Here is a 15,050-nt window from a genome sequence, read left to right on the forward strand (position 1 = left end):
TCGTTACAGTAACGGAGAGGATGGCGGATTCTTTATTGGCATGACCGCTCAGGCCTATGTCAAATGTGACCTGGTTGCAACACAAAAAACAAAACAAAAAAGAAAAGAAAAAAGAAATAACAACAGACCGACGTTTTTGCAGAGCTTATATGGCCTGAAGGTAGTTAAAACGACTTCATTTTATGTGACTACAGTCTAATAAATTTTTAAGTACTTTCATTTTGGTAAAATCGCTTTCCAAAGCAACGAACAAACAAAACGCCACAACGCTGATGGCGCTCAGGTGCTCTTGTCACTTTAAGTAACATCCTCTGTGAGCTTATAACGCGTTTACACAAAACAGACCATACAAGCAAGGAAGGCATGCGGCTCCTCCGACATCTGACAGTGTCCATCCATTACTGTCGTGTCTGTGACGAGCCTCATAAATCGGGACATCAAAATCTATCACTGGAGCAATATTTAAATTCCTCAACTTCCGGTTAATAACGTCTGTAGCGCTTCATAAGGATTTAGCTCTATGTCGTTATCACATTTTGAGAAAAACATTAAATGTAATGCTGTAAATGTTCGTACCATCAGCACGTATTGTATATGACAGAAAATCCAGCTTGTGTTGTGTTATATGTCACATTATGTGTCGTAAGTAATAGAACTCTATCATGACCCGTGGGGGTATAGTGATGCTTTTAAAGGTTTTCAGTCCTTATTCACATTCCCCTGCAGGTTTTGATAGTCACTGCCTCTTCCAGTCGGAGTGCTGAAGCCTGACCAACTTGCAGCCTTGCGCATCCAGCAGATGGACGAGATAGAGAGAGCGAGAGAAAGAGAGAGAGAGAGAGAGAGAGAGAGAGAGAGAGAGAGAGAGAGAGAGAGAGAGAGAGAGAGAGAGAGAGAGAGAGAGAGAGAGAGAGAGAGAGAGAGAGAGAGAGAGAGAGATGAGAACAAACGGTACAGTCTGATATTACTTTGACGAACCCGCATCGCACTTGCATTGCGTTTGATAAAGGCGTGGAGACTAAATCACAAGGATGTGCACCGAGCAGTAGGATGTATAAGAGTATGCCCCCGACTGTCAACACCCGCCGACTTTAGACGAAGTTACACAGAAGGGTGCTCAATGGATGCGGAAGTCCAAATGGTCCGTCTGTCAAAACGCGTTACTTTGAATTTGTAATAAGGGAACTGGTGCGCCTTATTGAGCCTCACCCATCAATCGTCCGTCCGTATAAATGTTCTTACACACTCATGGGATTTTTTAGCCCTGAAATTGCTGGGAAACTCCTGAATTTAGACCCATATTGGCTAACACTGATGCCTTTGCAAGCCAGGGTGATTGCTCATTGCAAGAGGCAGACAATTAAAGTCAGGAGGAAGGAATTAAAATAACCACCCGGCTTTGTTATCACTCTCAGACAAATTACAGGGCTAAAAAATTCCGTGGGTGTAAGAACAAATCTGTACGAACGAACGATTGATGAACAAGGCCAATAGTGTCTACTGCAAACTACTGTTGTCCGCGGCTTTTCCTGAGTTAAGTATGATGGGATTATAGATTTTGCATATTTCTGGGCCGTATATGAATAAATCAGCACGTACTTTGGGGAAAACAATACGTGTGTAGGTGTTTGGATTAACTTGAACATTAACTTCAAAAAAGTCCCCCAAACGGGCCACGTATGATTACCTAACCAGATTTCTATCAAGACATCAAACACCCAAAACACGCATTTAGCTTTAATTTTAATCACATCCGGTGAAAATCGTTTGTTTTTTATGTAGGGTGTGGATTAAAAGTCGTTTTTAAGCATATTTTTGATTGTAAAAGGGTTTCCTTTCAGAGAGGTTACTGTTTGATTCCGTTGACATTTTTGGACATCTTTAAAGAAATTGCTGAATGCACATTTTCCTCCTGCAAGACTGTTGGTTTATGTTTCCTTGTGGGAACATTAAGGCTAATGGTGCATTGCTTATATTCACCAAAAAAATGAGTCCTTGTCAATGTTCAAATGTTCATGCAGTCTTGCTGACTGAATATGTCTTCAGTTTCTTCTGATTCTTCTTTTTTCTTCCATGAAATATCAAACCCAATTTAACCAGCAGACCTATGAAGGCACTATGATTATAATGACAACGTCTAGGGGAAAAAAGCACAATGTACATTGTAATTTAGATATGAAGGTAGATTTAGATTGGAGTACCCTGATGTGATAATTGCTCAATTATGGATACAAATATGAAATTCATAACAATCAATTATTGCATGAATCGCAGTTAATTGGTTGAATTATTGGATTGAAAATAACGTCATGGATGAACTCCAACTGAAATCCAGATTTCTTGCCTAAAACTGATATACATGAAATATTAAGCCTATCAATAATAAAGCCTCACAAAACCAAAAATACCAAACGTTTGAAGAAACTGAATCATACTGTGTCATACTGGCTTAAATAAATTAATGCAGTTTTTTTTAATTCAAGCCCATTTTTCTTCAAGGCAAACTTAATAAAAAACGTTTTTGGGATTAATTTTATCTGTTCAAGCCTTTCTTTGCACCCCTCAAAGTGTGCGTGTGTGTGTGTGTGTGTGTGTGTGTGTGTGTGTGAGAGAGAGAGAGAGAGAGAGAGAGAGAGAGAGAGAGAGAGAGAGAGAGAGAGAGAGAGAGAGAGAGAGAGAGAGAGAGAGAGAGAGAGAGAGAGAGAGAGAGAGAGAGAGAGAGAGAGAGAGAGAGAGAGAGAGAGAAAGAAAGAAACTGCCTCCCAATATGTGTTGACATCCAGGCCACAGTCTCATTTTATCTCTCATATCATGTCCGATTAAACATCTACATAAGGGAAATAAATGATTTAGACATCTAGTTGGCGGACAGGCAGATAAGATAGGCAGACAGACAGATGTATGTCTCTATGTCTATCTAATAACACTGTCTGTCTCTTCTCTTCTCTTCTCTTCTCTTCTCTCTCTCTCTCTCTCTCTCTCTCTCTCTCTCTCTCTCTCTATATATATATATATATATATATATCCCTGTGATGGCCGAGTGGCCTGTCTAGGGTGTCTCCCCGCCTGCCGCCCAATGACTGCTGGGATAGGCTCCAGCGTCCCTGCGACCCTGAGAGCAGGATAAGCGGTTAGGATAGATAGGCATAGATAGAAGAAATGTGTGTCACATATGAAGTGCATCGAAGATGAAATTATCCTTGGGGCCCTCAGATTTTCCTTATTGCTCATCAGAGCCAGTTTTCAGCGTCTTTCTGTCTCCGTCACCTAACCCGCTCTCGGTTTGTCGGGCTGTCCAAATGTCTGCGCCTGCGCACACCAGTCTGCAGGTATAGCCATTAAAATGTGCATTGGCGTGCGGCCATATTAATTTAACAGTTACCGTGTTCTGATGGTAAAGATAAGAGACCTTATCGGGCCCCGTTGCACGTGAAAGCACGACAGCGTGTGAATGATATCGCGCTATCATAACCGGTCCGATTATCTAAAGCCTCAAAGTCAGGCAAATTGGTTTAATTAAAAAAAACTCATATACGGATTTTCCTATCTTTATCAGAATTGAAGGAGAGCGTCAATAGTGAAAATATATTTAATAATTACACATTACATAGCACAAAAGGGAATGCAAAACCGATGAGTGAAGGTGGGTCCTTAGCATATGCAATGAAATAGCAGACCTACTGCAGCGTTTTGTGCTCCCTCCCTCCCTCCCTCCTCAGCAGCGGGCAAGTTCAGCGAGAGGGAACGCATAACAGGCTACTGTTAAAAGTACCTCGAAATGATCACGTGTTTTAAGGCCTGGCCGGGAGTCTATGTGTAGGCCTTAATCCGTACGCGTAAAGTCTGCAACAAAAGAGGGTCCGCCCTTAAGATGATCGTTACGACGACGCTGAACACGAAGCGTGTCTCTCCCTGTCCGAAGATTGATCGTTCCGCATCCGTGGTAGACATGACAAAGGACCAAGATGTCTGACAGCCGCCTCATTCCTCCTGGTTGTTGTCTGCGTGTGTGCTGGAGCTGTCGGACTGGCGGTCGAGGTCACGACATCTCTCTTGTTCGGAGAGCTGCTCGCTGGTCGGTATTGAATTCTTCTTCGGGCGGCCTTTTGGTTTAGTTGGCGACTCCAAACCCCCTCCTTGTAATACCTACACAACAAACACCAATAATAAACCTTTCGGGTACAGAGCTCTGGTTTTAGCCTGCTGTTTCGTGTACCTTCTAATATATTTCATATTCCAGCAGGCCCATTTTGAACAAGTGATATTTTTTCAAATAAAACAACTGGGCCTCAAAATCGCTAGTTGCCTTGCACAAAACACCACGTCCGCATATAGTTTTGATCATCACATACTATGAACCATCACAATGGTCTTCAGGCTTCAAATGAAACAGATCTTACTATTTTCTTCCACTTCATCCTCCTATTCTGGTACCACGTCTTCACTTGCAGTTGACTGAGCCCAAGTGACTCAGCAAGATCTATTCTGTTGGAAGAAACACATAGACAAGAACAATAAACAAAAATTAATTAAAGATTTCCAGAGCTTTTTGTACAGGCTTTATTTAGGTCAGCCTTTTGAACTATATACACAGTAAACAACGGAGTGTTAATTTAACTCCGAGAGTGTACGGATCCATATGTACGCTCTCGGAGTTGAATGAACACTCGGGAAGTTAAATGAACACTGAGGATTTTACTGTGTATAGCTAGCTAGCTACCTGTCGGGTGTAGAGAGGTATTTCTGCTTCTCAAATCTTTTCTCCAGCCCCATTAACTGCAGCTCAGTGAAGACGGTGCGGCTCCGTCTGCCTTTCTTGGTTTTGCCTCCGCCGTCGGCGCCGTGCTCCAGCTTGCTGCGGAGGTGGAGGTCCAGCGGCAGGTGGTGAGACGCGGAGCCGACCTGCAAGCCGGCAGCGCCGGACAGGAGCGGAGACCCCAGCGGAGATCCCAGTGCGCATGACAGCGGAGACATGGGGAATTTCAGCAGACTCGTCTGATCGGCCTTGAACACTGCGGAGGCCAAAGGGTAAAATTAGCAGGCTATATTTTCATATATATTAAAGAGTATGGGCAAAGGTTTAATTTCGCACCGTTTCTACTGCACTGGTCATATTTTCATTTGCTGGGTTTGAAAATAATATATTACGATGATATAATATTACGACGTGTATAGCGTACACACACACACACACACGCACATCATTATAAATTCGAATTTTCCATGAATTATCTATAACAAATACAATATATTCCCCAAAGATAAGCGTGAAGACAATAAAAATTATGAACAGCCTCGTTTAAAATAAAAAATTATCTTGTCATTTGTCAATAGAAAATATTTGACACAGCGTATTGATCCATAATAAGAATTACATCCTCTTGAGGTGACAGGGTCTGGCCTACATTTTATAGAAGCTGAAATAAACTGGAAACACTTGAAGGCATTTTAATAACAGTGTAATTTATTAATCTCTTAAAAAAACAGTCACATTTACAAAATGACCTGTTTAGTGAACTGTGTGAGAGACACGGGCCTTGAGAAGAGGCTCTCTTCGATTTTTGATCCGGTTCATGGTTTTAAAAAAACACCTCTGGCGATGTTTTACAATATGATAGATGACGTACACTTTTTGGTCAATTTGCAAAATGCTGTAGGACTATCCATTACAGTTTAAACCAAGCAAACTTACCCACGTTGCGCAAATTTACGCACTGGTTTTACGCGTTAGTCCACAGACTCCACAATCTTTCATACAATTATCTATACCATTCAAACTATACAACAACGTGCAAAGAGCTCTCGCATTGTCGTTTATCCGCGGCTATTTGTGATTTATTTTTTCAGGATCAAATTGAACAGCTGAGCTCATTAGTTGCAAAAAAAAGGGGGAGAAACAAATCACCCCCCGACTTACCCAAGTGGTTATGAAATGGCCGTGCCGATAAGAGAGCTTGTACTCCGAATTTGAGAAGCTCCCCGGCCGGGGCAGACACCTTGTGCTCTGGATGGTCTGTTAAAATCTCCTCGATCATAAAACTCCTGTACCGGTGTGATGATCTATGGTCGGGATGAGCCTCGTGAGGATGGTAGTGTGCCCCAATGTCTAAGGGATGCTGCATTATTCTTGCTATACTGTAACAGACGCCGCGAGCGCTTGCAACGATGGTCCGTCTCTGAATGTCCTAAACGTCGAGCGATCCGACGCTCATATTTCCGTGTGTTTCTTTGAGAACCTTAGAAAAAAATGCCACAAAGCTGTAGGGGGGAAAAAAATATCCTCAAGCCCTGAAACACGCTAGACAACAACTCCAAGCGACTCTTGATCGTTCTCTATAGTCTTGATCGTTCTCTATGGTCGTCTTTAAGTGCGCGGAAATCCCATCGAGGAGAAGGAGCATGTATTTCCCCCGAGAGAAGCTTTCGACTGAACCGAACTTGCGCTCACTCCTCGTATGAGGTGCGCCGCCCTAAACTACCCAGACGTCGCGCCCGTCACCTTGACAGTGAATTGGGAAATAGGTTGAAGGTTTTATGAATCTCGTCCTCAGGCCACGCCTCTTTTCAGGGTTTGTCCACTCGCTCACTCCCAAGACCCGAAATTGAATGCAAAGTCGCGCTGCCTCTGTGTACATTTGCGCGCCGAGGGAAGAAAACGAGCCGCTGTGGACATTTTAAATACCCGATGCAAAACAACGTGTCGGTACAACGCAGGCATGGGTTTCAGATAGTAGGGGCTATCTGGCATTGTTGGCACCCTGGCCGAGGTCAAGCAATACTGAGTGACATGGGAAAATATAACAAATGGAAAATTACATGATATCGATACTGTATCACAACGTCCGCTTACATATCCAAAATACTGAGGATCATCACGTTGTACAGTTTGGTCACTTACAGGAGCCGATAATAACGAATGGAAATATACTTCAAATATTTCAAAACTCATTTTATGTAAAAAAAATAGGCAATAGATTATTATCATCGTTAATTGTATACAACAAAATTGTGTATCACGATATGACAATATCTAATGTCCCAACTCCATTAAAACACGATAAATGATATTGCATTGTTACCCAGTCCTAACTCACATAATGCTTGGCAAAAAAAGGGTCCATCCCATTTTACCCCAGCATTGATTTAACCGATTCATCTAGGTCAAAACCTGAAATTGTATCTACTGTAATGACATGCAAATAAACCCACTGCAGCTTCCCCACATATGTTAACCAGAGAACACTAATGCTATCCCCTGGGCACTCATTTATACCTTAATGCAAATACTAAACCCCATGAATTTGACAATTGGATGGGGAGCACTTCATGAGTAATATATAAAAGACTTCTGCTGCAAAACCATGAGAGTGCTTAGCCATTACCTAAGCTCATGGAAACACTTCCCAAACAGACACACACACGTACGTGTGTGTGTGTGTGTGTGTGTTGGCTCACCACTCCATTGCTCATAGGTTTAGTCACTGAGATAGGCTAATGGCTGATAATATGACATCAAAATGTATGATATATGTGAAAACTGGGGTTGCTGAACTCATCACAAATCATGACTAATAGGAAATAACTTCATCTATGTGTGGCGGCTTTTTGTTTTTTAATGAAAAAAAATCATCTGTGGGGCAGAGACATAGGCCTACTTGGAGCATAGGACTATAGCCCACAGCCAATCCACTCATCTGGATGATACAAGTTCAAGTTGCATTAGTAAACCGAAAGGTTTGTGATCTCACTCACACACACACACACGTTTCTTTCATTTGCGTCTTGTTCTTTATTTTGTAAACAGTGCACCTGATGGCGTTGGCCTCTCAGTTATTTTGTGTCACAGTTCCTGTGAATTCTGCAAACGCAAGCTTTTTAACACCCCCCACCCCCACAACTCTAAGAGCCGATCAACAAGTAATATGTCCCAAAATCAAAAATATTATAATAATAACACATGAGATAAGTGAAAATTGTGAGTAGCAACGCGCTCAACAACAGGTCGAAAGCATTGAACTATGGGGAGGAATTGTGTGTTGTGCCACGTCTAAAACCTCCCTGTAAAGAGGTTGGAATAACTGAAATAGCAGATGAATGTAATTAACTACCTGGCAGAATAGAAAACCAGCACTACAGGTGGTACCTGAGGACCGAGTTGAGAACCATAGACCTATGCTATTAACCACAGCTTGTAGGACATTTTCTTTTGTCTCTTCATAAGTGTCAGTCCTGTCCTGTACTGCCACCAACAGAGCACTCCTGTCGACGAGAAACAGGAGGGGAGGGGGGTCTGAACAACTCTACGATGCTTTTAAATGCCTAATTCTATTTGAATCCTAACCTCTATCCGAGAAAGTCTCTTGATAAATGCTCAATAATCCAGGTAGGGAAATACCAGAAAATTGAACTAGTTCATCTGGACACAACTTTTATTAGAGAGAAATGTTTCATCACTCATCATAAGTGCAGGTATGCCCACCCTTATAAACAATACAGTAGCATAATGACCGAAAACAACAATCAATTTCATATGCAAATTGCGGTGGTCACTAACTAGAGTTTCAATTCTGTTATCCTCTTTCAATTTTGTATTCTGTAAATTGTGTAAACACAAAATCCATTGCACATTGTCCGTTTTGGGAGAGAGATCCCTCCTCTGTTTCTCTCCCTGAGGTTCCGAGTTTTTCGCCCTGTTAAAGGGTTGTGTTTTTTTTAGGGAGTTGTTCCTTATCCGATGCGAGGGTCTAAGGAGAGGATGTTGTGTTTCTGTAAAGCCCATTGAGGCAAAATTTTAATATTGGGCTATACAAATAAAATTGACTTGACTGGACTTGACTTTCAATGGCAATGTGTATACAGAAGATTGGGGAATAGTTGCAATTTTAAAATGGCGGCAGACGTACCCTTAGCCCCCCCCCCCCCGTTCAGGGATGGTCGTTTTCTCTTCACATAGATAGCCTCTTTTACTCCCCGTTCAAACTAACATTCCTCCCTATCAAGGGTGTGCACATCCTCACCCTTGAAAGAGTGGCCACTGGCCTGTAGATGTGTGGAGTCCTGGCCTGACGCGTTAGCGCTTCTGTGTTGTGCCATTCTCTTGGCAAGAGTCTAATTTGATTTCCCCAATGTACAAATCACGGCAATCCTCCCGGCACTTAACAGCATATTACACTATATTGCTGTTTGTGCCGGGGGACCCGATCCTTGGGGTGGACCAATTTCTGGCACAGCGTGTTTTGGCGTTTGAAAGCAACTGAGACGCGGTGTTTGAAAAAAAAGCGCATCTCAATTGTTCCGACACTCCCGCCACTTACGGAATCACCACTGGTTTAGGCAGCTGTTGTCCTTCTCCTCTCTTCAATTGGCGGGTGCACTGTGTGGGCGTCGTCCCGGCTTTGACAAATGCCCAGTTAGTCAAAGCTAACTCGGCGCTAAAACGACCAACACGGTCATTTTGACCGTTTTGGATTTTCAAGGTTTAATAACGTTGTGGGGAAAAAAAGATACAGACCTGCCGCTCCCTGAAGGCTCCTAAAATAGAGCAATTGCACAAAAAAAGTTATGATAAGGTCTACCTACAACGATCTTGACCGGTCTAAATGACCGCGCGTAATTTGCGCGTCATCGTGTACGTCATGTCATTATCTATGACGTGTGTTGGTCGCGTCATTTCCTTCGCGAAGTTCATTGCTCCGCCCTAGAAGTACACTTGCGTTCTCCAGTGCAGAGTAATAGTTTAAACTTGATTTTTTTTATTATTTCCAACATGTCTGCGTACAACTGCAGCGAATTCCGTTAAAACGTGAAACGTATTACGTTACTGTTTTTTTTCTTTTTTCTGGTGGGGCAGCAATACGCTGCCGTAGGGTACAGCCGCAGTTTCAGACGCACTATGACTACCACCGAGACGTTGCAGTATTTACAGGCGTTGGACAACAGCGATTTAAAATTGTTTGAAAAATGATATTAAAGTTGTTAAAATGTTAATTTGTTGTCAGTCTTTTCTTTACAAACATACTAACATATGCAATGCGTTAATATATCAATTGGGTATTTATCTTGACAGAACATAGAGTTTAAAAACCGACCGCCATCATGGTCGTTCCCGTAGTTTTTAAGTTTCGGTTGTTGTTTCGGATTGTTTCAAATGTTTTCAATTCTTTTTTTTACATTTCACGTTTTATAGGCCTTGCTACGTTTGTTAGATTAGCAACGTTTTTCAGGTAATACTTTCACCTTTTCAATTTTGCGATTCAAGTTTGACCATGTCTCTGAAGTTTAAATTGTTTAAAAAAGTATTGTAGTTGTTACAATGTTAAGTTTGGTGCCAGTCGCTTCCTAACAGACATACTAACATATATATAATGCATTAATATCGCAACTGGGTATTTAGCTTGACAGAATATAGAGTTTAAAAATCGGCAGTCATTTTGACCGCCCATGGTCGTTCTTAACCAGGGCCTGTTTAATGTGGGATTTCTCCCCCTTCCCCGGCCGTTGTGTCGGTGGGGACGTTGTCAGCTCGGTGGTACAGCGTGCTGATGACTCCTAGTTTGTGCTCCAGTGGATGATGAGAGTGAAACCTCAAGTACTGATGAGTATGTGTTGGTTTACGGTAAACATCAACAATCAGATGTCCCCATCACCAACAGTCTAAGAAGGCTAACCTGTTATTTTTCACATCCTCCCTGGTGAACTTGATGTGGTTGTCCACATAGTTAATGTGGTCGATGAAATGCACGTTCTGAGATTTAATTTTAACCCAGGTGTCGTCCACAAATCTGAACCAATGGCTAGGTGGTGTCCCTGGATAGAGCCCTTTTCCACTTCTTCCGTGTACAAGTTGGCCACTGAGACTGGGAAGCCCATAGCATACGAAGTACGTGGACTAAAGACACAGCCTCAGGAGCAGACACACTTGGTCAGTGTTAAGGGTGGTCCTATTGCTAAGGGTGGGGTCATCCTGTAATTTCATACGGACCACCTCCAACTGTTTCATTAACAGGAACACACTTGATTCCTCAATCCTTTGTGAATAGTACTCATGGCCATTGAAACTAGTTAATGGTCACGATAATTTGCTTATGAAACCGATCGTTGTTTTTGGTCATTATTCCACTGAATTGGTTATAAAGGTGGGGATACCTGCAGTCAGCTGGGATCGAAGAGGTCACTTAGATGCGTGATGAAACGTTTCTCTCAATAAACGTTGTGTCCAGATGAACCGATTCAACTTTCCGGGCGACACGGTGGCCCAGTGGTTAGCACTGTTGCCTCACAGCAAGGAGGTCCTGGGTTCGAACCCCAGGCCGTCTCAGGCCCTTTCTGTGTGGAGTTTACATGTTCTCCCCTGTATCTGCGTGGGTTTCCCCTGGGTGCTCCGGTTTCCTCCCACCGTCAAAAAAACATGCATGTTAGGGTTAATACTCCTGTCTGTGACCCTGACCAAGGCAATGGAAAGAAGAACTGGAGTTGGTCCACGGGCGCTGCAGCTGCCCACTGCTACTATACAATAGGATGGGTTAAATGCAGAGAGTGAATTTCATTGTATGTACAAATGACAAAGTGTATTCTATTCTGTTTCCTTACTTGGATTATTGAGCATGCATCAAGACACCCGATCTATCATTCAGTGATGGAAATAACAACAACAAATCAAAGCACACACGACAAACAAACCCAAATATAAGAGTGGTTGATAGAGCGCGTCAACGTAGATAATGGTCACTACGGCTGCGCTGCATATTTGCTGAAGGCTGCAATTGTTTTACTTGTTTACTTTGTGATAAGTAACTGAGCTGAAGTCCCTTGTGAAGGAAATCTCTTCTTGTCGTTGGTTTTTACTGGTGGTTGGCATCCGAAGTGTTGCATTACCGCCACCTACTGACGTAAGAACTTCACACTACTGATTACTTACGTTGTACACCCAAAGTGATCCCGTTCACGACATTGTCCAATATCTAACCCAGACCCAGCCCGAGTTGATACAAATCCTTCCTGCAGTGTAACGTCCAGATCTTCTCCAGATATGTCAAAAACATTCAGAGTCAGATATCTCCTGGCAGCGTCCAGCACTATCTTGATTCTTTTCGATTTTATTCCCTTAGATTTCAGCAGCACAGTTTATGACCATGGCAATGAATGCCAAAAACCTTTTCTTGTCCATAATGGGAAAGAAACATACTTTGTGAAGGAAACACTTTTCAATCTGTTTTCATATGGAGGGTGTCTGCGTATGTGGCTGACGGTGCAGATATTTAAAGGGCTATCTCAGCTTTTGATTAAAATTGATTATGTCTGTCTATAGTCAATAATCCCTATTATTATTTTTTGGAAGGGGGGGCTAAAAATGGAAACAGATTGTTACTTAATCCAAATTAAGTCTCTTTGGTCATGTTTTAGGATGGAGGATGTAATAATTCGAATAATTTACAACATCAGTTAGGCCTGTATTTAAGTCCCGTGTTAATGGCCATGTCTGTAATTGTCCCAGCCAGCCATTTCTATATCGCAGAAAGTTGAATCAGTTCATCTGGACACAACGTCTAGTCAGAGAAACATTCCACCATTCATCACTCATCTACCATCGACCATCCCGGTTCAGAGACGGCGTTTCCTCTTCACATCTGGCCTCTTTGACTCCCCGTTCAAATCAGCATTTCTCCTCAAGGATGTGCACATCCTCATCCTTGAAAGAGTGGGCCACTGGCCTGTAGATGGGTCTAGAGTCCTGGCCTGACGCGTTATATCTTCTGTGTTGTGCCATTCTCTTGGCCAGCGTCTGTTTGCAATCACATTGCAAACAGAGAAATAGTTCACATGGCCGTTGTAACTCTAGTTAATAGTCACACCAATTTGCATATGAAGCCGATCGTTGTTTTTGCGACTGTATTGTTTATAAGGGTGTGGATACCTGCATTCAGTTGAGACTCACGACGTCACTTAGATGAGTGATGAAACGTTTCTCCTAATAAAAGTTGTGTCCAGATGAACTGATTCAACTTTCTGTGACTTCCTTACCGGGATTATTGAGCATGCATCAAGTCAGCCATCGCTATAGTCAAAAAAAGAAGAGGTTTTCCCTTGGAATGATTTATTTGCTAACATGAACGTGTTATTGCAGCCGTTCCATGGTAGGTGTGCAGAGGTGACAATCTCTGACAGAACTGTTCAACTTTGCATGCATTCCTAAAGTTGCTGAGATGCTGTGTGTTTGTTTTCTCCTTCAAAATAGACCCACATTATTGGAATATATCTACCTCTGTTGGTTGCTGGTGAGACTGCAGGTAGAGCCTGCCGGATGATGTTAATCGATACTGTTACTGTTGTCCAAATGAAAAGAAAATGTAATTTTCAAGCGACAAAATTAGGGACATGAGTTTGAGAAAAAAAGACCAGCTGGCCTTTTTGAAGTGCTGTTGCATTTCATTTGTAATTGTTCTTTCATCCCAATAGTTATTGGAATGAAAGAACAATATGATAGCACCCTTCCATAAAAAAGTGAGAAGTACACATTGCTATTCTGTTCCATGGCAATTCCCAAGCAAATGTAATTACGTCAGTAAGATCTATTTAAAGGAATATGCAAAAGCTGTTGAGGTTTTTGTAATGATTACCCCACAACTTTTACAGCAGTGTTGAGAATGCTAAATTCAATGTTGCATTATCTCACATGGTGGTCACAATGTTGCATATCTCATATTTGATACTTATGACAGAATAACCGTCAATGAGTGCCATTACATTCAGAAGAGACGATGAGTATGCTTTTCTAGCAATTAGCAATTCAATCAACCAACCAACCAACCAACCAACCAACCAATCAATCAATCAACCAATCAATCAATCAATCAATCAATCAATCAATCAATCAATCTTACTTGTACTATGCTGCAAAGGGTTCATATAACCACATACAATTCCAATGCAATGTTACCTACTTATAGGGTTAATTAGAACAGTTTTTTTTCTCCCGCAGAACTAATATGTACCAGCATTTATACTACATTTACATTTTAAAAAGTCAGTTTTTATGGTCAAGCCTGACCATTTTTCTATGTGGGAATACACAATGGAAAACACTGCCTGAAAGAAAATCCATTCAAATGCTAAAAATAATATTAAGTTTTGAAATGGCTCATGGAATGGTTGTGTCATGTTTGTAATGCATGAATCGATTAGAAAATGAGCATGCGAATAAGACATTTCATCATTTCATAATATAGCTGTGATCTGTCAAAAATTGACAATTTAACTGAACATGATGTTACTGGTCCCAATGGGCCATCCAATAGTTTGAAAGTTATGATTTGCAGTGAAAGTTAATAGCTCTTAATATGGAATACATGGAGGAAGCGATGTTGATTGAGTAGGTCGTGTGTTCAGATAGCAGCCAGAAATCCTCACAAGACATGTTCGCTCCTGTCATGAGATGGAGATTAACCTGAGCGTGATAGTTTTCCTGTTAAATTCCATGAGGGATATCAGCATTTAGCAACTTCACAAAGCTGAAGCTGATGGATGACATAATGCTCTTCTTCGCCAGTTGAACTACAATGATGAGAGGGGCTTAAATTTGCTGTATTATCCCTAAGCCAGTACAAACTATGAATAAAACAATAAATTTGTCCAACAACTAAAATCCCAATGAGATAATATTCCAATTCCAATGACCGAATGATGATCTTTATTTATGTCTCACATACACATAATGATTTGACACGTAGAGAAGTATCAAAAACAACAATTTTGGTTCACTTTCACAAAATGTTGTTACAAGTTTTAGTCACTACTAAAGATTTGACTCATGGGGTTTATTTGACTAGAAAAACTATTTAGTGCGATGTATTCGATATCTCTCTAATTCATATTCACCCACATCTTAAAAAAGTTTCGTCAGAAGTAAGGATGATAAAAAAAATACATTGAACAGGATGTATGATTACCAAAACATGGTTTACTACAGTATTCATCTACGTTTCATTCACACGAGTAGAAAAGAATGAGTTAGGGATGTGTGTGCGCGCGTGTGCATGTGCGTGTGCACGTGT

At 41.6% G+C, this 15,050-nt stretch overlaps 1 protein-coding gene across 1 annotated transcript; it reads right to left on the bottom strand.

Annotated features, from left to right (window-relative positions):
- Nucleotides 1-3,725: 3,725 nt before the first annotated feature.
- On the bottom strand, nucleotides 3,726-6,122 carry barx1 (BARX homeobox 1). Its single transcript, XM_056275122.1, has 4 exons — nucleotides 5,918-6,122; nucleotides 4,721-5,012; nucleotides 4,401-4,485; nucleotides 3,726-4,146 (listed from the first exon to the last, which is right to left on the bottom strand). Exons 1-4 carry the CDS (start codon nucleotides 6,120-6,122, stop codon nucleotides 3,982-3,984), a joined length of 747 nt encoding a protein of 248 aa, XP_056131097.1. The 3' UTR covers nucleotides 3,726-3,981.
- Nucleotides 6,123-15,050: the final 8,928 nt, after the last annotated feature.

Source organism: Lampris incognitus, chromosome 2 (genome assembly GCF_029633865.1).
Source record: "Lampris incognitus isolate fLamInc1 chromosome 2, fLamInc1.hap2, whole genome shotgun sequence".
Classification (NCBI taxonomy): domain Eukaryota; kingdom Metazoa; phylum Chordata; class Actinopteri; order Lampriformes; family Lampridae; genus Lampris; species Lampris incognitus.

Coding starts and splice junctions, on each gene's coding strand:
- barx1 (XM_056275122.1), bottom strand. CDS start 6,122: ATGCAGCATCCCTTAGACATTGGGGCACACTACCATCCTCACGAGGCT. Junction 4,486..4,720: donor TACCTCTCTACACCCGACAG/GTAGCTAGCTAG, acceptor TTCTTCCAACAG/AATAGATCTTGCTGAGTCAC. Junction 4,147..4,400: donor GGATGAAGTGGAAGAAAATA/GTAAGATCTGTT, acceptor TTTGTTGTGTAG/GTATTACAAGGAGGGGGTTT.